The sequence below is a fragment of the Lineus longissimus genome, chromosome 9, assembly GCF_910592395.1.
Source record: "Lineus longissimus chromosome 9, tnLinLong1.2, whole genome shotgun sequence".
Lineage (NCBI taxonomy): Eukaryota > Metazoa > Nemertea > Pilidiophora > Heteronemertea > Lineidae > Lineus > Lineus longissimus.
This window is the reverse complement of record NC_088316.1, coordinates 14,967,930-14,992,715: the sequence shown is the minus strand read 5'-3', so window position 1 is coordinate 14,992,715 and position 24,786 is coordinate 14,967,930. Positions and strand designations below refer to the sequence as shown.

General features: G+C 41.4%; 1 protein-coding gene and 1 long non-coding RNA gene across 13 annotated transcripts in view; both read right to left on the bottom strand.

The window, feature by feature from the left end:
• Positions 1-408: 408 nt before the first annotated feature.
• On the bottom strand, positions 409-4,219 carry LOC135493977 (uncharacterized). Its single transcript, XR_010448327.1, has 3 exons — positions 4,094-4,219; positions 1,243-1,381; positions 409-937 (listed from the first exon to the last, which is right to left on the bottom strand). It is a non-coding gene; the product is annotated as an uncharacterized LOC135493977 (long non-coding RNA).
• Positions 4,220-5,997: 1,778 nt separating this feature from the next.
• The window catches only part of LOC135493525 (CAP-Gly domain-containing linker protein 1-like), a 74,272-nt gene continuing 55,483 nt past the window's right edge, over positions 5,998-24,786 (bottom strand). For 8 of the 12 annotated variants that reach the window (XM_064780903.1, XM_064780907.1, XM_064780908.1 and 5 more), the window contains 12 exons: positions 23,983-24,064; positions 23,702-23,794; positions 22,741-22,899; positions 22,416-22,471; positions 21,210-21,315; positions 18,364-18,437; positions 17,927-18,025; positions 17,070-17,123; positions 16,334-16,483; positions 11,947-12,066; positions 11,498-11,595; positions 5,998-11,165 (listed from right to left, as the gene is read on the bottom strand). In XM_064780903.1, the coding sequence (XP_064636973.1) occupies positions 10,775-11,165; positions 11,498-11,595; positions 11,947-12,066; positions 16,334-16,483; positions 17,070-17,123; positions 17,927-18,025; positions 18,364-18,437; positions 21,210-21,315; positions 22,416-22,471; positions 22,741-22,899; positions 23,702-23,794; positions 23,983-24,064 (1,482 nt within the window). In that variant the 3' untranslated portion in view covers positions 5,998-10,774. Of the gene's footprint in view, positions 11,166-11,497; positions 11,596-11,946; positions 12,067-16,333; positions 16,484-17,069; positions 17,124-17,926; positions 18,026-18,363; positions 18,438-21,209; positions 21,316-21,589; positions 21,696-22,415; positions 22,472-22,740; positions 22,900-23,701; positions 23,795-23,982; positions 24,065-24,786 lie in introns of all 12 variants that reach the window. The other 4 variants (XM_064780911.1, XM_064780905.1, XM_064780913.1 and 1 more) reach the window with 4 other exon arrangements.

Sequence of the window (24,786 nt, the reverse complement as noted above, 5' to 3'; positions counted from 1 at the left end):
CCCTCGGACACCAGTCTCGGATGTGACAATCCTGATCAACTGCAGAAAGAAACATGCTGCAAGACATGTCTTACAGATGGGTACAATCATGTAAAAGTAACAATCCACCGGTGTCCACGCATTGTCACAATCAGTGTCACATTCAGAGTGTCACATTCGGACGAGAATTCGTCCAAATCGCAGCGGAGGGTCGAGGAGGCCTCGTTGATTTACCCGAGGCAAGCCATACATTTTCAGTGCATACTGTGGATGCACTGTCAATAGTGATACCTTTGGTATTCCTGGTTTTTCACTTATCTTTATGAAAAACACTTGACCGGTCACCGGAAGCTTACGCCCCCAAATCTAGTTCAAGACGAGTGAAATGCCGTCAAGTACTGATTGTGAAACTATCATTCTTTATTTGATATGTTTAGGACAAATTTAGATATTCAACGTCCTGATACATTGGTCAAATATTATGAAAAGGTTTTACAAAAAGATATTCTAACAACAATCTGTACGTGGGCACCACATTTGGGAACTGGTGGCGCTACAGTTAGGTAGGATTTCTATTCAAGTGGAGTAGTAGGAAATGTCCCTCTGGCAACAAGTCCTTCCCTGTTGGTTGGTGTACATCAACACCTAAGAGACCAATGCGCATAATATATATTAATCAGTCCCCAGAACACTATATCTTAGGGTATTTAAAACTGTTGCATGTACACTCATTCATCCTGGATTGTCCCTACTCTTTTGCGAAAACTCCCTACGGAATACTCTATCCTTGTTCATTTCTGTTACATCTATACATCCTGATTTATAAGCACTCTAGGTCCAGAGTTACTGTTCGTCACCACGGCGGACTAGTCACGATGCCGGTAGAAGTAGGACAGGTGGCTTGTATACATCGATGGGAGGATGCTGTCAGCCGCGGGAAGGGAGTCGGTCCATCTCTCTGAAGATGAGAGAAATTATATCGATATAAGGGTCAGGAGTGTTAGTTCAAAACTTATTCTAGCGCAACTGGGAGCAGACTTGCAGATTTGGGAGAATAGAAACGATTATTCAATCGTCATTTGTATTTGGTGTGCCCCAACGATCAGTCTCCCCATCTAATTTGTTCTGCAGTACGTCATTTGCGTGGCCCAATGATTGTACACGGCTAGCTGTTTCTTTTGCTTGCACGGCGAAATACCATAAACTGCATCAGGTGGACTTTTTCTCATTCTAGCAGAAGTTGTTTTTATGTACGAAGTCTACCTTTTTCTACCGGTTCGAGCTGCTGGCCTAGGACTGCTGGGCACTGCCACTGTCCAGACTGCTGGGCACTGCCACGGAAGACTGACAACCATTCGTCCTCTCACATCTCGTGGATCGGACTCATCCTTGGACTAAGCCTCTGAAATTATGAGACAGATCAAGGCTAAGGTGGGTTTCAGGGTCATGGTTATAAAAATCAAGATTTCCTTACCATACTTTCCAACAAGGCCAAAGTTTCAGTTAGCCAATCACAATCCAAGTTTGAATAGAATTACCGAATCTATTTCCTTGGCAATAACATGCTGACCGCTTTTGGTATGCCTCCTTACCTTTAAATCACAAGAGGCGCTATGCTAGCAAACAAAGACTAGAATGATCGCCAACCGCCTCAAAGTATGTTGGATCAAACATCCAACAGGCATGGGTCACCCAGTAAAAAGTATCATCATGGTTACATTTGATATTGTTTGAATGATTAACTCACTGTATTCAACCTGCGTTCATTTCGCATTTAATTAATTAGTTACCACTGTATGCCTTAGAGAGGGCATAATGGTACTGTTTAGACAAGAAGTCTCTCCAACAGTCACAAGTATCTCTTCGAAAACATCACAGTAACAGGGAATCTGTCAGCTGGCTGACGAGTAGGTTGGGAATTGTGTATGATCAGCTCTCTCAAAGACACCCGAGACAGAGATTAAAATCGTGTGTTTATAAGTTACCATTGTATGCCTTAGAGGGGGCGGAATGGTACTGTTTAGACAAGAAGTCTCTCCAACAACCTCAATGAATATTGGATCAACGGCACACAGGGCCTCCCAGAGATACCGTCAATGACGAAATATGACTGGGCCTTCTGTAAGATTAGTTTCTCCGCCAAACACGGGACTGAAGGATTAAAATCTTGTGTTTATAGGCTAACAAATGCAAACACTTTCAATGAACCCCCTACAAGAGACGAGTGGCTCTTTGTCTCCCCGACTTTGACACCCTGCTACGAACATATCAATAGATCAGCCAGCGGTCCTTGGTGTCGCCGCGTGGGTTACGTCCAGTGAAATTGTTTGCAATTGTCAAGGAACCACGATCTGACATCCATAACCAGCGTATTCCCTATTCATGCCAGTTACAGTCGGGTGCTACACCACAGTCGGGATAGTGGAGCCAAATGAATGATTGTTTAAATTTAAAGCATTTTTGAAAAATCATATGACAAGGTTTGGAAGTCAAAAGCCTTCCAGTCATGCACATAAGTCCTGCCTTACTGAACTTACCTTGGAGGGAGACTCTCAGTGCTTTGACCACAGTGAAAGCTTCCCTTTGATACGACACCAATCACAATCCAAGTTTGAATAGAATTACCGAATCTACCTGCCTGGCAATAACATGCTGACCGCTTTTGGTATGCCTCCTTACCCTTAAATCACAAGAGGCGCTGTGCTTGCAAACAATAGACTAGAATGATCGCCAACCGCCTCAAAGTATGTTGGATCAAACATCCCACAGGCATGGGTCACCCAGTAAAAAGTATCATCATGGTTACATTTGATATTGTTTGAATGATTAACTCACTGTATTCAACCTGCGTTCATTTCGCAGTTGATTAATTAGTTACCACTGTATGCCTTAGAGAGGGCATAATGGTACTGTTTAGACAAGAAGTCTCTCCAACAGCCACAAGTATCTCTTCGAAAACATCACAGTAACACGTTCGACCCAGGGAATCTGTCAGCTGGCTGACGAGTAGGTTGGGAACTGTGTATGATCAGCTCTCTCAAAGACACCCGAGACAGGGATTAAAATCTTGTGTTTATAAGTTACCATTGTATGCCTTAGAGGGGGCGGAATGGTACTGTTTAGACAAGAAGTCTCTCCAACAACCTCAATGAATATTGGATCAACGGCACACAGGGCCTCCCAGAGATACCGTCAATGACGAAATATGACTGGGCCTTCTGTAAGATTAGTTTCTCCGCCAAACACGGGACTGAAGGATTAAAATCTTGTGTTTATAGGCTAACAAATGCAAACACTTTCAATGAACCCCCTACAAGAGACGAGTGGCTCTTCGTCTCCCCGACTTTGACACCCTGCTACGAACATATCAATAGATCAGCCAGCGGTCCTTGGTGTCGCCGCGTGGGTTACGTCCAGTGAAATTGTTTGCAATTGTCAAGGAACCACGATCTGACATCCATAACCAGCGTATTCCCTATTCATGCCAGTTACAGTCGGGTGCTACACCACAGTCGGGATAGTGGAGCCAAATGAATGATTGTTTAAATTTAAAGCATTTTTGAAAAATCATATGACAAGGTTTGGAAGTCAAAAGCCTTCCAGTCATGCACATAAGTCCTGCCTTACTGAACTTACCTTGGAGGGAGACTCTCAGTGCTTTCACCACAGTGAAAGCTTCCCTTTGATACGACACCAATCACAATCCAAGTTTGAATAGAATTACCGAATCTACTTGCCTGGCAATAACATGCTGACCGCTTTTGGTATGCCTCCTTACCTTTAAATCACAAGAGGCGCTGTGCTTACAAACAATAGACTAGAATGATCGCCAACCGCCTCAAAGTATGTTGGATCAAACATCCCACAGGCATGGGTCACCCAGTAAAAAGTATCATCATGGTTACATTTGATATTGTTTGAATGATTAACTCACTGTATTCAACCTGCGTTCATTTCGCAGTTGATTAATTAGTTACCACTGTATGCCTTAGATTTGCGACTGAAATTTCTAACTGCGCAGTTCATTCTCAGTGCGACTGCATGACTTTTAACAGCTATAAAAACCTGTTGAAACCAACTCAAACAATTATCAATCATAGATACTGGGCCCTACCTTCTGCTGCAGCTCTTTTAACTTGATTTCCGAAATGTTGAAGGGAATTTTACCTTTGAAATCGGAAAAAGTTTTCCAGCGATGTTCTGCGCAGTTCACTCACACACCAACTGACTTGCGTTCAAATCAACCGAAACCGATCATGACCAAAGACAATATATTTGCCACCATCCGGGCACTATTCCTCGACCCCGCGAAAGACTGGCCGGCGGCTTAGCGCCAACTTGTATTGTTATGTCATTAGACCAATTGGATGGTATTGTCAAAGGTGGGTCTGGGCTATTGCATAACATGCACATGAACGGAGCTATATGGCTATAGAAATATACACAAGCCAGGTTTCGCAAGCCTAGCCCGTAGCACACTAGCCGCCAACTTCGGCGTTCACAAGCGTTTTTTGCCGCAAGAGTCCTGAACGCCTGAAAAATCCCTAGTCTGCTACGAACGGCGTCGGCGAACGCGACTTGCCGCAACTTGCCGCAACTAAACGCCAAATATCTAAAGCTTGCAGCACACTGGACGCCAACTCCGGCGGCAAGGCGCGTTTTTGCCGCAAGAGTCCTGAACGCCTGAAAAACCGTAGTGTGCTACGGACGGCGTCAGGCAAACGCCACTCTCCGCCACTTGCCGCCACTTGCCGCCAGATATCTAGCATGTTTGATTTTTGACGCCTGTAGCGGCGTCTGAACGCCAGTGAATGCAAGAAGAATCCAGGTGTGCTACGGATCGCCGCCAGAGTTGGCGTCAACCAGCGTCAACGGCGAGGCTTTGGCCAATCAGCTTGCGTCTTGACGTCACATGATATCAAAATGGCAGCCCCACGATTCTTGGAAGTGGCGGAAAAGACGCTACTGGACGCCAATTCTGAGTGGGTGTGCTATGAGCGCGATCCACTGCCGCCAAAGTTCTCTGGCGTCGAGCGGCGTTCAGTCGCGTTCAGTCTGACGCGCCTTGCCGCCGAAGTTGGCGTCCAGTGTGCTGCAAGCTTTACATGTTTGATTTTTGACGCGTGTCGCCCCGTTTGAACGCAAGAAGAAGCCAGGTGTGCTACGGATGACCGCCTGAGAGGACAGTTCTCTGTTAATGATGTTGTCTTTGGTTGTGCAAAGAGAAGACAAGCCTACATATTCTGGAAGAGACTGTCCTTTGATCTATTTTTGTGTGGTTATCTCCAGTTTGTGTTCACAAATGGGTCTGGAGGAGACAGTCATCTGGTCTGCTTAGAGAAGACAGTTCTCTGGTCTATGTTGATGTTGTTGTCTCTGGTTGGGCAAAGAGAAGACGAGCCATATTCTGGAAGAGACTGTCCTCTGATCTATTTTTGTGTGGTTGTCTCCAGTTGTTGTACACAAATGGGTCTGGAGGAGACAGTCGTCTGGTCTGCTTAGAGAGGACAGTTCTCTAGTCCATGTTAATGTTGTTGTCTTTGGTTGTGCAAAGAGAAGACGAGCCTATACATTCTGGAAGAGGTGTTAATGTTGATGTCTTTGGTTGGGCAAAGAGAATATGAGCCTGTACATTCTGGAAGAGACTGTCCTCTATTTTTGTTTGGTTGTCTCCAGTTAGTGTTCACAAATGGGTCTGGAGGAGACAGTCGTCTGGTCTGCTTAGAGAGGACACTCCTCTAGTCTATGTTAATGTTGATGTCTTTCGTTGGGCAAAGAGAATATGAGCCTATACATTCTGGAAGAGACTGTCCTCTGGCACTTTCAGTGGTGGTTGTCTCCAGTTAGTTGGTGCAAATGGGTAAGCCAAGACTCTAAGATGCCTGTAGGAGACAGTCCTCTGGTCTATTCTGATGTGATTTTATTGGTTTGATCTTGACTTTCTTCACAAGGTAAGGGAAAAAGCAAGCTGATGTACATGTACACCTCCTGCTCGAAATAAGCAAATAAAACAATAGATTCTCATTGATATGTCTACTTTAGTTTAATCAGCACAATGACTTGAATTACATCTCAGAACAGCTTGAATGAACTGAACTGCAAGGCTAAACAGGGAACAGAACCCCATAACATCTGGGTTGTGACAGAACGGATGAACTTGGCAAAGATTGACCAGAAATGTTTTTACACAGATACACAATGAATGAGTTTGCTGAGATACAGAGCCACTTCACCTTGGTACATTTTGTAATAGATCTTCATTGTACATGTGCTGTAAAACCAGTCAGGAGTGTTGCGACTTTTAAAGGTGGCATCATCTGCATTGTAACAGCTTTAGGTACCAGAAAGCTGCAACAGTTCACGGCTGATTTGACAGTAATCTACCAACACTCGGCACAATTTCTATTTACCACTGATAAAGCACGCCAAAATGCACCAAATGGCCTGATTTGCGACGCTGATGCTAGAATTTGAGTTGAGGAGTGTCGCTAAACTCATACTAATAGAGTTTTCCGAAAAGGTGGCAATGTTCTTCGTTTCAACAGCAGCGCACACAGGTGTCTAAATCACAGGCCACTGTCGTAGCAAAATATATTTTCGTTCGAGTAGTCAGTTTCAGACCTTCAGGCAATGATGCATTCAGTTGCATTGACTGTCATGCCAGACTTAGTAGTCTCTTCCTGTAGCTTAAGCTGTGAGAACAAAGAGGTGTAAAGTGACTGTGAGACTGTACCACGGAGGTTTTTAAAGACCTTACACATGGTTTTTGTTGCTGGCATTTATAGTTAGTGGCATTGTGCTGCCTTGGCTTCAGATGATGCATTGCCACAAAGCAAAATGTTCGATGTTTATAAGTATTTAAGATACCTCTGCTATAGGATCTCTAAGACATCTTCCTCTGTGTGCTACCAGCTTTAGTAAAGTTAGGACAGGTTGTGCTGATACTGTAATACAACTACAATACATAGATTTACATGTGAAGGAAGCACATGAACAATAAATATGCTTTTATTTCAACTATTTACAATCGATTGCACTGAAATGTAAGACCTTTTGGTCTCTTATCTTACAACTCACCACAAAAAAAAGCAGAGACATACCCTTGACATAGGGACACCCTTGAGGCATGGGTGCCTTAGATAGGGGCTCCCTTGTGACATGAATGCCTTAGATAGGGACACCCATGTGACATGAATGCCTTAGATAGGGACACCCTTGTGACATGAATGCCTTAGATAGGGACACCCTTGTGACATGAATGCCTTAAATAGGGACACCCTTGTGACATGGATACCTTAGATACAGGGATACCTCCTGAAAGTAGCTTTTGAGTCTAAAAAGCCACTTAGTATGAGTTTAGTAGTCTGGTTCTCCCCAAATAATTGGGACACCCATACATGGAGTCTAGGTACATGTACCTCAATCAAGTGACAATCTATGGAGAAATGTACATGTACCCACATCAAAGGAATGTCTCTGACCCATGCATGTCAATTTCACACCAGATTTGACAATATTAAGTTTTCGTGTATGAATACATGTAAACCACACGCTTTGTCGATGTTTTGCCTAAGTGACGAATACCAAGGTTATTTCCAATATTATTTGTCACTTTGACAAGACATTGAGGTTTGACACTTCTGAGGTGAAATAAATGCATTTTTTCTTTAAAGCTTAGGTTCTAAAGCAAGGGCAGGGATTAGCAAAAGAATCATGTATTTAAGATGAGAGCAGTCGAATTTTTCCCACTCCCCAAGGTTTCACACTACTGGCCGTTTTCCAAAATTCTACCCAACAAGTGCCAATTGTGAACAGCCTTTTGAGAAAGTTAGCCAAATGTGAGATTATTTAACGAAAAATTACATCAAATCCAATTTTTTTTCTCTGTTTTCTGGCGCAAATTGAGTGAAAACTGTTTAAAATTCAAGAATTTTTGTGTATTCTCTCAAAAAAGTGTGAAAACTTTAAAACATTTAGCAGAACTTTAGACAACGAAAAATTAAAATGTTGCGGAAAGCCAACAACAAGTGAAGAATGTAGAAATAAATAACGTTTTTCAAATAATAAAAAGAAATACCTGAAGCAATGTAAACAGACAACTTTAAAATAAACAGGTAAACAGAATGGAATAAACAGGTAAAACAGGAACGAATCAGGTAAACCCCAGAAAGAAAAGGAATCAAGTATATACAGGGTATCCCAAAAAACACAAAATATTTACTTTTTTTGAGACACCCAGTAGTTTTAAGTAAAGCAACCAGACCTTGAAATTACACACCGATGGCATTGTCTATATCACACTGCAATAAGTTGACAATAAGTTTACAACAGGTTTTTATTATGCAGATTCCTGGGCATAGGGCTTTGGACCAGAACAAGCATAATCATGGTATCAAGACATTTCTGCAAAAGCTGAACGCAGCGAGTACATTTCATTTAGAACTCATTAACCCTTTTGGTTGGTTAAAAGAAAATAACCAAATGTACATTTTGCGCCTCTAGAACTGCTCAGTCACCTGTCTTGCAGAGACATAACATTTCTTTACTGGACCCTATTCTGATCTGCCCAACAGTATAAAAGCATAATACTTCAGACATCATTTTACTCCAATGGTGAAATTTTGACTGGTATAAACGACACATATACGTACCACATTGCCACGCAACATATAAGTGATCTCGATATATATACATATATATATCTTCAATTTTCATGTATGTCCAGGTTACACAATTATTCTAAATTGCACTCCAAAAAGCCTTCCAATTAAAATACTCAGTAAATGAAAATATAAAATTTAATTTAAGAAAAGCCCTGATTTTTCTCAACAGTTCAGCATATTAGTACAATTTCTTATAATGATATAGCAACCAAAATCGACTATGATGGTGAAACCACTTACACAGATGCATAGTTTCTGGCGTACAATGATATACATTATGAAAAATCCCACATTTAACCAAACTTTAAAATTCAATTCAAAATATTAGCTCAAGTCTGGACATATTGGGTGATATTGACCTCACATGGACATGGAGAAGCAAAGCTAGTAAAACCGAACTACATGTATGCTGGTCTGAATTTTTCCTAAAAAACTCACTCATAACCACTAAGATTATGGTCTTAGATAACCAAAACCCAAATTTAGTTAACAATTTTTTAACTTGCGACGGACACCAGACACTGTGACGTTAACATTTATATCAAAGTGCACAAACAGCATGCAGGTCAGATTGACTAAACAAGTCTTCATAAAATGTGGACTTACATCGAATTCAAATCAGCATGGCAACCATTTAAAAGCGGCTTATATTTTGACACTCCAAGTCGGCCAACGTTGATTGAACCTATATACACATTGGTGCGCTGTAAACTGTATAAATGTACATGTCATCTATGAGTGAGATGGACTTGACAGTGTGTCCCAGAATCAATGCCACCAAGAACAAATCCTAGGTATTTATTTTGTCTATGACATATTCTTTAAGACCACTTTGAGTAATTGAAACTATTTTCAGGAGAATTCGGAAACTTTGACATAAACTTGGCAAGATATGATGCATGTAATCCGAGAAGAAGATCTACACAGATGGTATTAGTTTTTTCTGGCATTCATTATGAGACGCGCTGTATTGTGCTGGTCTTGCTGCCTATAATCATACAGAATGATCGTGGCCTACACAGGGCAGAAAGAAGGCAGGAGAAACACAAATTCATAGTAAATACATCAATGATTTTTTGCAGGCGTCTGTTCCCAATGTTGAAGCAGGCTTGTCCTGCATCCAGTTCAATGATATGATACAATGAGTGGGCCAGAGTCAACAGCGCTGATAAATTCGCAATCCCTGCTGCCAGGACCTGGGACATTGCCATGACAACATGACAATAGTGATTTGAAATTGGCTGTTGATTGCACGTCACAGGTCACAGCAACCGAAATTGCTGGTTTGAAAAGCGCACACATCTATCTGGCAATGATATGACAATAACACCATGACCATTGACGTACATATACCCATTTGCTTGAGAATTATAATGGTCACAGTATCCAGTACCACCCTACCTGGACCAATAACACTAGCACTGCAACATGTGCTATGTACTGTGTATTATGGTTCCAGATAGATTGGCACCGAGTTCATTCCACACATGAATGATCTGTACATTTCTGTGCATATCGTTGCACATGCTCTCTCAGTACACAACTTGAAAAACCAACCAAACGTAAACTCTCCAAAGCTTGACATCCATTTCATTGCATACACAATTACTTTCTTGTGAGACTGGTACAGGCTCATACACACAGGTGCACTCCCAGCAGTGATAATTCTGATTGGCAGTTATTTTACTCTAGTACCAGAATTGGCAGTAAAAGATATGGCCCTGGTCATCATTCTATGACCAACTACTATGACCCAAGTTGAAACCAACTCTATTGCTCTATCATAGATGAAATCTGGAATTCAGATACCGGTACAATGCAGAACCCCAAGTCCTAACAGGTTTTCAACCAGGTGAGAGTGTTCGACCACCGGCTTCAATCATCACAGACAGAGTCCTACAATGCATTTCTGACTAGCACCGCAATGAGAGATATCAATATCCACATTGAACTTTATCCTAGCCACGACTTTTAATATCACTCCTTCCAATACCAGGCGATTACCAAAGCAACGACAGGTCCATGACCTTGACCTTGAGTAAGTCCAAGCGACCTTGAGTTGAAGGGCACTGGTCCAAACGACCTTGAGTATTTCAAACTGTTGATATCCAATCTCAAACGCAACATTCTCATCATAATGTTTGATAAAATTTTGTTTCATCGTCACAGTTATTAGAAGAAGTCCGTTTCTCACTCGGTAAAGCTTCATTAGTCCGTGATTTTGACCGTCGCATTGGGACTTTTGAAATCATGGCCGCAACTTCAGCACTCCCTGGCGACAATGGACCACTCCGCGGCGACCAAGATCGTTTTACCGCGCCATCTGGTGAACTAACATCGCTCAGATTTGACGGCGAGCGACATGGAACTGGTATTTTTTTGCCCGGGCCCGGACTGGTACATTCCGGAGCATCCTCCGTTAACCGCCACATTAATTCTTCGTTGTCCATCGATAATCGCTTGTTGGCTTTGGATTCCCGATCGTATCGTCGCATTAACACATGGTGTTTCTCGGCCAATTGTCTGCAGGAGAAAAAGGTTGATGTTTACACGATCTTTTCAGCTTTTCAAGAGCCAGTCAGTCAGTCAATCAAAGGCAACCTTTGTTGTCAACTGCTATGGCAAATCTGTTCAGATATGACTTTACAGAGTGCCATTTCACTGTGCTGCCATCTTGGGAAAGATGGGCGAAATAAAGCTTTTTCAAACTCTTCTTGTTTTTCCAAAATGGCCCATTTGGTGAATGCTTACAACTTAAAAGCAGGTTGCTGACACAACTAAGTCGATGATGGGCATTTGAAGAAAAGGCTTTTTACGTAGATATCTGAACCTAGGAAGGGATATAGCTGACTTACTTTTCGTAATCTGATTTAATGTTTATTATGGCTTCTAGATTCTCAATCTTCTGTTCCAACGTCTTGATACGATCCCTGGCAGGAGGAAGGTCCTCAAGCTGAAAACAGACAAAAGCAGATTAGCCTCAAGGGGTGTTATGCACAGCTCTGACCATTAGATTAATGCAAGTGTGTGAGAGAGATTCTCCGCATACGAAACCTACTCATCATATCACATTAAAAACTACCTCTCACCGTTCTGATCTATTGGCGCTGTGTGCATGTCCATCCTGCGAAGGAGGACTGAGGTTCACCGCTGGTACTTAAGCATGTCCTCTGACAGACAAACCAATTCTTTCAGGTGTGAATCATGGAGATATGCACTATGACTCTTAATACAATCCAGATGTAGAAACTCTTTCATTCATTCACCCAAACTCCTGCAGAAATAGAAAACTGCCTTATCTCACCTGTTTTTCATAGTCTATCTTAATTGCCCTCAAGTCATGGATCTCCTGGTTCTTCATGTCTAACACTGCTTTCAAGCTCTCGATTTCCTGAGGTAGGTCCCTGTATGGAAGTAACGCCAGCTGGAATGGGAGAGGGGGATCAGTTAGGCAACATTGTCTACAGTTTCCAATGCAATTTCAGTTAAATTCCAAACTTGGAGCCATTCTTTTAAAGAAAAACCTATTCCTAAAGCTTCTAGTTCATGATGGCATGATTTTTATCGGGTGCTACAAAAAGTATTGATCATTCTAATATGACAACGCTTTATTTAACACCTTGAACATTATTTAAGATATTAGAGTGAGGAATCATGCACGCCAACTTTTTGCACATGTGAACCCTTCAGCCAGAGCTAGTCACATATGCTCAGAAAAACATGCAAAATGCAAACAGAACCATCACCAAGATCAAGTTAGCAATGTCCACGCAGGTTATGAAAAACATTTGGGGTTATTCAACGTGGCATCTACACTTTGAACCAGAGGACTCCACCAGGTAGTCCAACTACAGGGATGAACAAGGCTAACATTTGGGTCACTTCGAGTAGATCACACTGCAGTCAGGGCTGTATAAAGCATTTGGCAGGGGCCTACTACCCTCAGATGTCCATGAAAAACATTGTTTTCATGCAGATTGGGGACGGAGAGTAGTGTGCTGCCCCCCTCTCCAGAGCATATCGCCCCCTCCCCAGTAGATACTGTTATCCCTGTAATTAGACATGGCCCAACACCTAAGGAAATTTGTTAGATAAGAAGAAGTAGAAACTACTGACATGATAACGTCCAATAAATAAACAAACTTCATCATCCTTGGAATAAGGTGACAAGTGAGCTTATTTCCTCGGTTATCACCTGTCACCAACATAAGACAAGAGGCCCAAGGGCCTGGCGCTCAGCTGAGTTGTTGCTGCGTTGTTCGTATATATTACATTACTCGTCAAACTCTACTAAACTAAGGACTCAAAGCCTAAGGATATTAGCTTCTGGATGTGTAACAGTGAATTACGGTAGACTGGCGCAATCTACTTCAAGCAAGCTCCACCCTTGCAATGTGTGCGCAAACAGATAACCTAACCTATATTGGACCATCAATTCTACACACAGCAACATGATTCATCCTCAGCTGTTACCATGATGATGATGATGATGATCCTTTTCGCAAATTGGTCGTCTTCTGTCTTTCTTCCATACTTCAGTGCCACCGGATGTAGTCTGCCCTTGTGGAGGGATCCTTTCAGCACCGGGACACAAGAATCCATGCGAATTGAATCACATGGAGAGACTAGCCCAATCACCCGCTTTTGGCTGTGTAGAAATGGGTAAATCTCGCAGACTGGACCTTAAACTCTACTGCCGACGTGTGAGGCCGGTCTGACAGATGAGTAAGTGGGGTCCACCTAATGCAGAAGGCACCAGTTTCCCTAACTAAAAGGGTAACATTATTGCCTAAAGGCCTGTGTACACTAGTAAAATATTAGCAACATTTTTACATTTCCAGTTGCAACAAATGTTGCAAAAATGTTGCGTAGTGTGTACAGAGCAAAACGCGTCTTACAACATGTTGTAAAATTGTTGCAAATTAAATGCAATGCAATTCTTTGTTGCATGTTGTAAAAATGTTGCAAACTCTTCAGCCAATCAGAAATAGGATTTGCGTCATGTGATCTACCGGAGTTCATGTGACTTGAACAAGAAGCAGGTATAGCAACTCTCAAGTGAGTGTCTTGCTTCGTAGGGTGATGAAACCTTTTCTAGAAGTTTTTGTATGACGGCTTGTCAGTCAGCCGCAACTCCTTTAGGCTGCGTATCCATAGGCTGTTCCGTGCCCTGCACAACATTCCCTTTTTACCGCCTGGCGTGCCACACGGACAATGAACCTTCGTTGGTGTTATTGATCTTTCCCATAGGTTATGCCGTGTCACATTGCGGGCATATATGCACTGTGGATTGGGAATATAGGCCCATATTGGGATTGAACATGTCCATTCTTTTGCGAGGGAACAACACGGAAGCAATTTCTGAGGCGAAATTAATTCAAGAGGTTCATCAACGGGAACTACTCTGGGACCCCGAAACTGATGATTATCATAACAAGCACGAACCTGTAATTTGTTGCTTAAAAGTCAGGTTTTTTATACATTTACATGTCAATTTGATGTTGCAAGTGAAAATACAAGTTACTTGTATTTTCATTTTCAATATTCATAAGAAATTGTCTTCTGAAATAATGACAGCGTGCGGATAAACGCGATTGACCGCTGCGAAATGAGGACTACAAAGGCCTACATGACCAAAAAGGAATATCCAATGGAGACGCAGGGCATAGTGCCAGGTCACAAGGCTGTTACGCCATAACGCCACACTACACAAGGGCATACCCTATGGATACGCGGCCTTAACAGGCAGTGGTATGCCCCATCATCCACCCTCATTTTGATCCAGGGCCTGGTCCATATTCTCTTTGGTTATTTCGCCGCCTCTTCCGTCTCTCAACAATGACAGCTAAAATTGCTGCAGAAGCACTCAAAACACATCTTCTCTCCTTGGAATCATCCATTTTCCCTCCAAAATACCTATTTCCCTTTGTTCCCACTAAAAAGTTTGCAACAATTTACCAACATGTTGTAAAAATGTTGCTAATTTGTTGCAATTTTGTTGTTAGTGAACACAGGGCCTTGAAGGGCTTGTTGCAAAATTGTTGTAAAAATGTTGGTAAAATGTTGGTAAAATGTTGGTAAAATGTTGGTAAAATGTTGGTAAAATGTTGGTAAAATGTTGCTAATATTTTACTAGTGTACACCCTGCTTAAGTCAAGTGAAACTCTTAACAAACCTTAGCAGAATGCCACCATTGAAATGTTGATAATAATGATAGCAAGTAAAAACTTTAAACAGATAGACTTGATTTTTTTAACCAACTGCCACATGTGGTTTTCTTTATTTAGTAAATTTTGAGGTAAGTATTACAGAATGAAATACTTGAATACTAGAATTGCCTGGCTCTTCTGATGATTGCACTGGTGAACACCGAAGTCGATGGGATGTGCAAAGTCATAGCTCGATCCTCTCTCTTGGTCATCTTTGAGATGTGGTCACCAAATATGTTCAAATGCAGCTGCAGATCATTCCTGTCCTGCAAAACATGATGAGGAGATAACATTTTAATTTTGATAGAATAGGTAAGCTAGCCAAGTTTTATATCAAAATACAAGGCCAACAACAACTGATAAGGCTCTAGGGCCGAATGATCAAGGAAGTTCATTGATATGATTGGGAATACATTGTGATAAGAGTGATGAATCGATCGGCCCCGTTTGAAGCATTGTGCTATGTACAGTGTGCAAGTGTCAGTGTGTATCAGCTATCGCATTTATTGTTTGTTGACATTTCAAATCGCTGGAGTCGATCCTCAATTACACTGTTTATGTACATTGGCAACCTTACCCAATGATATCAGAACGATGTTTATTATTGTCTTGTTTATTCACATTAGTTCTGCTATGTGACAAGAGTTATTTGTTGAGAAATCCATGATTTAAAGCCGGACTTTGACATCGTTTCTCAGACCAACCAAGCTGCATTTCGCAGATCGTTTTTCAACGATCGTCGACGAACTATTTCAAATTAATCACATCCAAATAAACAATCCAAGCCTTCCCTAATGTCATCAACATGCAATAACACAAGCAGCCAAATATTATCGCCTATGAAATTGTGAATTTAATGAGAACTTACCTCTGAATTGACAGAATGCGATCTATTCCATAGCATGGTCTCCTTACGTCTGAACTGCGCAGACTCGAGACGTGACGTTCGCTGCACGTGTGATTGGACGTGGGATAACTCGCGCGAAATTTAAAATGCTCTTCTTGGAGGGTGCTCACTAAATTGCGCCAGTAACACCACCTGGTGAGAAATTCATGAACTACGCCTATTGATAATGAAAGAGAAAGCTTTGCTCTATAAAATTAGATTTGATTCATGATCCCCAACTGAGAAATCAGCTGCTGGAAAGGTTTTTGGAAAATTTCGCTCGATGCCACCTAGTGGCCAAACCGCTCATCCTGCCGGACCCACATTTGGTCTATTCAGGAGTCCTGAAGGGTCTCAACGCCTCAGAGGGAAAATCTATCGCCTATCCGCCATAGTTTTGAAACGTGCCTGTTTAACGGACAGACAGACAGACAGACAGACAGACAGACAGACAGACAGACGGACACTCATTCTACCATTTACTCATATGAATAGCTCAGCTTTTCAGCTGAGCTAATAAAACCAGGAGAGGTAAAACACCAGGGAAGGACGGCACAAGGAATTGGGAAAAAACTTGAAAATCTACGGCCAGTCACCTTGGGCATATCTGATTCCCCTAAAGCATAACTTTTGCGCCGCCCGATAAAATCGGGCGTTATAATGTAACGCTCGTCTAAGGATTCCTTTGGGATGGGAGTTCTACCGGATCTAGGGCGTGAGGTGTCTACAGAAGCACGTGCATGAGGCTGAAAGATACATTCAGGATACAATGCAACAAAATGGAAGGACACCTTAAAGATGGAATAAACCAACCCATCTACATGACACACAAAATAAAAATGCACTGCATTGACAACATCAATTGCTTTTGCATGTTATAGTCCATGAAAAATCTGACAATGCAATTTCATAGGCTTTGAAAAATGTAGTGGTGGTGTCTTTAAGTGTCCACTCGATAAAAACTCTAAGTGCATACGTTAGTTGACGGCAGGCAAAAAAATGTCATGCAGGGTTTGAAACTTGTATCCCGGTCTGTCAGAGCATAGCTGAACTATATATATGCTTCGACTGGTTATCAGGAATGGGCATATATATGTATCTCTGTTAGATGACAATCTCCTTTTGCATTTGTTCTTATCACCAAAGCAGAATTATCTCGTTTCAGTGTCTCATGCATCCCAACATGAACACCGAACCAACTATGTACAATTTAACCCCATGCTGTTGGAGTTAACCCTTTAAATGTTGTTAGTAGAGGCATAGTGCAGAATAGGATTTAGATCTAAAATGCATGATAAGTAGAATCTTGGGATCCATTTTCTACTCGCTTACCCGAGCTTTTTCATCTATCATTTTTTGCAGTCTATCATGAACTGTTTCATCAGGCTGCAAATCATTAGAGTATTGCATTCAAAAAAGAAATCACAGAAAAAATGTCAAAAAGATTAAAAATATTGCATGCCGGCATCTGCAAATGATGCATCATGACTTAAAAAATGTTTCTTTAGTGCAAGAAATTGTCAAAATTACGTGGAACACTTAGATAGGTGAACAAAAATGGATCTGATATCTAAAGCACATCCAACAACATCGAAGTACAACACTTATTATATAACCACTTGAAGCATCTACCAGAAGCCCCACATCAGGGTTGGATTTTTAGGAGCTTGTCTTCAATGTACTGAGTGTAACAAAAAAACTGACGCTGCCAATTTCTGACTACTTCGCTTTTAAAAGTTTTGTTGAAAGAGCTGTCTTAGGCAAAAGCCCATTGTATGAGTTTGTAGTTCAGTGCTGTTGTTTTGTTACACTCTGTATAATAAGCCATTTTTTACTAGTAGTATATGGACCTGATCACTTGCCAATCAATCTCAGTCAGAGGGCCTTCGCTTGCAGTATTAAGAGACCATTGAAGAATATGACCACACCAAAATACAAGAAGTTGTTGGTGAAAGGCAAAAGTGTCGGGATGCCAAAGTTCATGTACTTGAGAGGCCTGAAGAACATTTGTGTGGCATCACCAGTGTGACACAACAGACAATAACTCAAGGGTTGATCCAGCCGGGATCGTACAATAGGTCATTGTTTGTGTTAACTGTGAGATTGATTTGAGCGGCACACGACCAAGTCCACAGCTCAGCAGACGACAGTTTCAAAATGGCAGCAATCTTTACCAAACTGAATCGTACCTGAACTTTGATATCTGTATCCCGCTGCAGCGCCTGTTCGTACATGGCAGATCGGCTCCGAAGCTCATCACATTCCGCTTTCAATGTGTACACTTTATCCTGAAATCGAAAATGAATAATGAGAATCTGATGAAATATACATGTCCTTGAGCAAGGCGCTCCTCTCCTCTCAAGACAGCTACATGGCTAACTGTTCACTGTAAATAGCAAGTCCTTTTTTAAAACTAAGTTCCATGGAATTGAATAGTCCATGCAGGGATATTTCTGAGGGCAGTTGCCCCTCTCCCAAGGAAGGGTCACACCAACTGTGCAGTGACTAAAACTTGCTTTGAATGTAGATTCTGGGTGCTGCAAAGGCCCCCTCCCTTCCCCAGAAATGAAGGTATACAATAACTGTCCATTTGTGGTGCAAAATGTAGCTCTTAAGTGTTCCTTACCGAAAGCGTCACCTTGATGTCTTCGAACCTGTGAGTAATCTCATAGAGTTTGGCCTCGTGTTGTTTCTGGAGTTCTGAAATCAGCAGAATGTGAAATGTCAGCATCAAATGGATAGCAAGTTTTTTAATGTGACATTTTCGACACTGCACTTTGCCTTGGTACATATAGCGCTTTATAATGTACAATATTTTTGAGAAAGAACACTTTAAATTTCCCCCAAGTTATTAAATGAGCACCAAACACTTTCTCAAAGCAGACGACAAAAAGCTTATTCAAGTGAATAAAAGAGCAGACGTCATGTTTGACTTTGCATTTCATACCATCAGAAGATCAAACCAAACAATTCTCAGCAGACGATATCTTGTCTGACACAGATTTGACGTCTGCCAGAAAATAAATAATATCTCAATGGTGTATTTTCCACTTCAAACCTTCTCTCAATCAAAAAAATGCTTAGAAAATGAGAGTCATGTTCAAAGCATGCACAATGTTTGAAAATATTTTTTTCTGGGCTAGCTGCCCTGGAACTTTTTACAAATGTGCACGGAATTACCCACCTACCAAGTCATGGAAAGAACCCTGCCATTGGTCATGTTGGTGGCCTCAGAAAGCCATTCAAATATTACCTCACACAATCAAATACCATCATTTGAAAACTATCAAATGACTGAAAAGCTGTAAAGCATTCAAAATAGTGTGAATTTTGATAATGGGCCATTTAGGTTTGATTGTTGAGCATCAGTGATCATTTCAGGGCTGGTCTGATTCACGAGAGAAATAAGCTCATCAATATACAATTTGCATTATCAAGATTTGACCAATACCATTAACATGGTGCTCACAGGAATGTCCAGGACTCTTTCCCCTCAGGGAAAATGCAAACAACTGACATGTTATGAAAGCCGAGGTTTTTGGCCATCCACAGACTGGTCAAATCTCGTGGAAACATAGATCAGTTTTCTGGCATTGCATTTCCAGGTCACTGACCAAATCAGAGAAATCAAAATACAATGGGAAATGTAAATTGTTCTGAATATCAAACTTTCTCTGTAAACAAGGCAATGAATAACAATGGCATGATATATAGGCCTATCACCCCTTGGCAATAAGACATCACTCAAGGGGGTTGGGTGCGATTCAAAATTCTTGGTTCAAACATATTTGGGAGTGCGTTTGACCACAACCAATGCTGTCATAGGGAGACGCCAAGTATCACGAGAGAATTTGTTTGTCTCAAATTCACATCAGCGTGCAGAAAAAACTCAGCCCATGCAAAAAAAAAACATTGGAATATAAGGGAAATATGCTGGATGATAATATCGAAAGAAACAGCCGTTTCTGCTTATCTCAAATATTTTTGCAATAAACCACCTGAAGCACACGCCCACCGCTCAATCTTAGTTGGACCTGTCTTGTAATTTCCAAAGACGCTTGACGTCCCCAGGCCTACCTTTGACACGACGGACTACTTTTCCAAAATCCCTCGAAAAATTTGTCGTCATTTTGTCCACAGTTAAATCATTCATTATCCAGTGCTATCCCAATGAAATTACCACACACTACTAATAATTCCTATATCCCCGAGAATATCTACCCCAGTCTATCATGTCCTACGCCCCATTCATGCATGACCTCTACACATAACAGTATTAGATACTGTAAAAGCACGAGAAGTCAGTGAGGCTCCACAAGGGAGACTTCCGTATGTCTCCGTGGCTTATTCGTGTCCATCGCATGAGAGAGATTCTGATTAACATCACAATCGCAATGAATATTTTACTAGTCCATTAGCGGTAACAAATGCCACTTGATCTATATAGGGATATTTGAGACTGGCACATTTTCATATACATGACAGGGATTACTGCGGCTATTTGACCACATCTGCATAACTGTTATTGTATAATCACTTTAGAGCCTATAAATGCAATAACTTTGTGTAGCAGACTATAAAGTACACATATACAACCATCTGATTTTTTCGATGCAAGTGAAAGTAATCAAAATTTCCTTTGAAAAAGCTTTACATGGCATAAAATTGCAATTCCTATGATTAAAATTCATTCATGGCATTAGAATTCACTCATGGTGGCATGCTAATTTGATTGCAGCAGTGCATGATTCAAAGTTGCATTGGTTGATTCTGGTAGCAATTCCAGTATCGGCAACTGGTCCTTGCTTTACGATTCGATCGCACAGCTTTCTTCAGTAGTCTTGCCAAGACAATCGTACATGAACATACACTAATTGGTCAGGACAATCAAGGTCCATCACGCAATATCATAATTTGAGTTCCTTGCCCTCAATTATGCATAAAGCCTATGCAGTTTGACATCTGACAATGGAAGCATGAATAGCCTCATTAAAATTCAGTGTGTAAGAATGAGGCTCCATCTGGGAGGCGCCACTCACAGAAACTCAGGAGCAGGGATGACTGGATCAGTTGCATTATTAGTTAAAAAATAAATGAGATTTTTTCTATGCAAAGGACACAAAAATACTAAGAAACAACCTTTCATTTCAACCATGCTCACATATAAACTGGTTCCACACTAACATTTGCGCTCCCAACATTGATCTACTTGAGCTAGATAGAATGTAAAATCTGCATGCAATATCTAAGTGCAGCTCAAATGATCAAATCCAAAAGCCCCAATATCAAGACCAAATAAACCGAACACCAGGCCAATCGCTAGGGAGGTCAGGGGGTTGTACAAATTTCAACACTCAATGAACTTGAAAGAGGTAAATTTTCAAGCCGAAATGACTTTCAATTACTGAAGGGGAGATCCGGGGTTGCTAGCGACGGGCCTGTACACCGAAAGAGAGGCCAAGTAGTACCCACCCGTCAGGTGCCTGACGTCCCTCTCCTCAATCTCACGTAACTGTTGGCGCTGCCTTTTCAAAAGTTCCTGAGACGCAGACTCGTTCTCAGTCTTTATCTCAGATAACTGGAATCAAACAGCACACACTTTATAGAGACACCCTACACCTCTTCAAACAAGGTGGGGGGAGGGGGACTTGGTGCACAACAGACTGGGTTGAATAAGTAGAGAGGTAATTTGAGTTGATAAAAGGGTGACGCAGTCACCAAAACAGCTCTTTACAAATTTTTCATGCAAAAGACGACTTCTTATTCGAAGACAGCATAAAACTCCCAACAGATTCAACCCGACAGACTATCGTGCCTCAAGAGCCCCTTGGTGGACAAAAACAACAACATACCCTCGAGGTGCTCTTCATGTTTTCTGCCCGTTTGCAATAACTTTTCGCTATGCGTCTGCTCGAGTTCTTGCATGTACGCTTCATGCTCGGTTTTCAGGGAGGAGAACTGCAAAAGGGGGACGTTGGTTCAGCGAACGATTGAGGGCCGAGGTTACGTCACAACACAGAGAACACACCTCATAGCATGGTTGAACAAAGTTTACTCAAGGGTACTGATCTACAATGGTGGCTTGATACTTCAAAACAGGCTTGACCGACACATTGGGTGATATGAATAAAAGACTAGCAAATGCTTTTACTTCAATTTTGTACAGAAAGGCCTAGTGTAAATGTACGTGGAGTTTTAGATAAAAGCATTTGCTAGTCTTTATTCATATCACCCATTCTCTCCTGGCTTGGAGTGAAGAAAGTTTTTCTTAGCGGCCAAATGGAATGGAATTTCAAATTTCACATGACAACATGTTTTTCAGATAATATCAGTTCAGAAAGGACATGGGCTGGGAAGCAACCACCTTTTATTTTGAAAATATATCAAACCACCTGTTTATACCAGTCACTTGAAAAAAATGAAAAATAAATGAAGTACTCATGTATTTATTTCAAACAGTGTTAAATTTTAAATTAACAGAAGTGTTAAACGCAAGAATATAATGATTGTTATAATATCTATAGAAAATTATTACTTTAATAACTTGACAATTTGAAGAGCATACGAACTTCAAACATACCGGTACCCCATTCCTAATTTTTGCTTGCAAACTGAATAATGACATTGCCCCCTAATCTAAAAAGTTATTTCTATCACTAATAAGCTTCAAATACTTACATGTTTTTCATGATATGATTTTAATGTCTTTACTTCTTCTGAGTGTTGGTCATGCACTGAAAAAGAGAGCAAAGTTGTCAGAAATGCAAAATAGTTTAGTTCCACTGATGACCATTAGATGGCAGCACTATTGACTTGCATGTTGATAAGCAGCTGCACTGTACATGTGTATATACCCTATACACTGTGTACACAGAAACTGAATGTTACAAGAGCTTCCTTAAACTGAACTTTTAGCGCTGAATCAAAACATGACCAGTGCCCTTACTGTGTACATTACACAAGGTCGATGCTCAACTGTTGTGCCACTGCGCTTCCCACTTACATCGTTGTATATGTTCCTCGTGCTTGACCCCGAGGCGGTCCTCGAGGGAGTCTAACGTCGTTCGGTGTTCTTCCTTCAGAGTTTCGGCAGTTTCTTTGTTGGACTGGATCAGATCGTGCGTCATCGTTTCTAAGTTGGCCTTCTCAACTTTTAGATCATCTGAAAACAGAAGAAGTGGGTTGAGTTCCTTCCCAAAGGCATGAAATACCAAGCCTCTGTGACTGTTTTTAAGCCAACTGAGAGGCATATTTACATATTACAGTTGGATATCTCACTGAAACTGCTTTTGGACTTACAACCTTCAATCAATTTTTTCTCTGATGGATCATTCAAAGTTTAGAAAGAAATCTAAAACCAATCACACTTTAACTCTAACTTAGTTTAAAGTCCAGACCATATCACTTGACTAAACCAATTAGTTCGAACTAATGTACTCTCAGCTTGAGTCTTACCGATATAATAAACTCAGATTAACTTTTTCTCAAAACGATGACTAACATAAGAGCGAAAAACTGGTCGAATATCAACCTGATACCCAGGAAGGAACTTTTTTTTAGCATTTACACGTTTTCACAACTGTACAGGGGAGTAAGCTTTTCTTCCTCATCCTGATAAGTTATATTGCCAAGGGGTTGTTGATTGCATATCATACACTGTAGAAAATTAGTCCTAGGCCATTGTCGAGATCCTGTTTCCAACTTTCTCACGCAAGCCATAACCTTTGCTTATACGTTAACAGGCCTGCCTTCTTTGAAGGCTTCGAATACAGTCACCACAGAGGGCAGCACTCAGAACCAAGTTTCCTGATGTTGCATCCGGTCACCCATTCACTAGGCCACCAAGCGATGGTGCAGCAAGGAAAACTTGCCGTCGCACAAGGTTTTATGCAAAAGCCAATCAAGATATGCCAAATTCAGGGGGACTTTGTACAGACAGGAGGATTTACGAATGAAAGCCTCACTTTCACCGCTGGTCATCGGGTGGCTTAAAACTCGAACCACTGGTGGAGACCATTTGACACCACATGTAGTGGCATAGAGGTGCGATAGGTAGCCTATAATGATCAAGTAATGAGAAATAAATACATGAGTCATCCCATTTCTGAAGGCTCACAGCGATCAGACGATATGAAGTGCCGTTTAACTAAAACGAAATCACAAATATTCTAACTTCTTCATCTGTCTGAGACTTCAACAAGCTTTTGATTATCATTTGTGCATTCCTGACAATTTCTCTCCTCACCTATATCGGTTGTGAGAATCTGCATCCGCTCCTGCATCTCATTCATTCGGAGCCGAATTTCTGGCATTGAGAAGGCATCAAGCTGAAAATAGAGAGGTATAGACTTAGAGCTGTTACACAAAGTTGGTCGGTTCAGGTATCCGCCTAATGTGGGCGAGGGGTAGCCTACGTCAGCCTGGGTCATAGGTGAGCACATGTGGCATCCTGCTGGCTTCAGAAAGGGGAGAGAAAGGGGCATGAGAATAAGATTTTGATTCACCACATGACTTCAATGTTATCATACAGGTTTTACAAGGCTCTTCTACAACTTCTTCTCATCATTCATGAATACCGCCGTTGTTTACCCGCATCCGAAACACTCTTAACTTTTTCTAATTGCTGCCTGTTTACATTATAGGAGAAATCTAAACAGACCAAACTATCATCATCCGTATCATAAATTCACTCAAATGCATGAAATCTTTTTTCTCCAGTACAATTTAAGACAGCTAATAATGCCATCATGGTATAAATGGTGAGTGCCAGGTCTTAGTCAGGAGTTTGTGGGTTAACCCTTTCTCATTGCAATTCCTTCTTCCCATCAAGGAGCTGGAACGGACCAGAGCAGCAGATGCTCCAGGGCCAGAGTACAAATTTCCTGGATGCTAAATTGGAATCCAGCAGTGTTGTTGGAGAGTACTGGTTTCACGTTTCTCAGAATCCATGCTACAGCACATGCTAAACATCATTCCGCATGTTTCCTCAGAATCAGCTAGCCATGCTTGGCTTGGCTTCCTACCTGATCCAGGTTCCCACCTTGAGAAA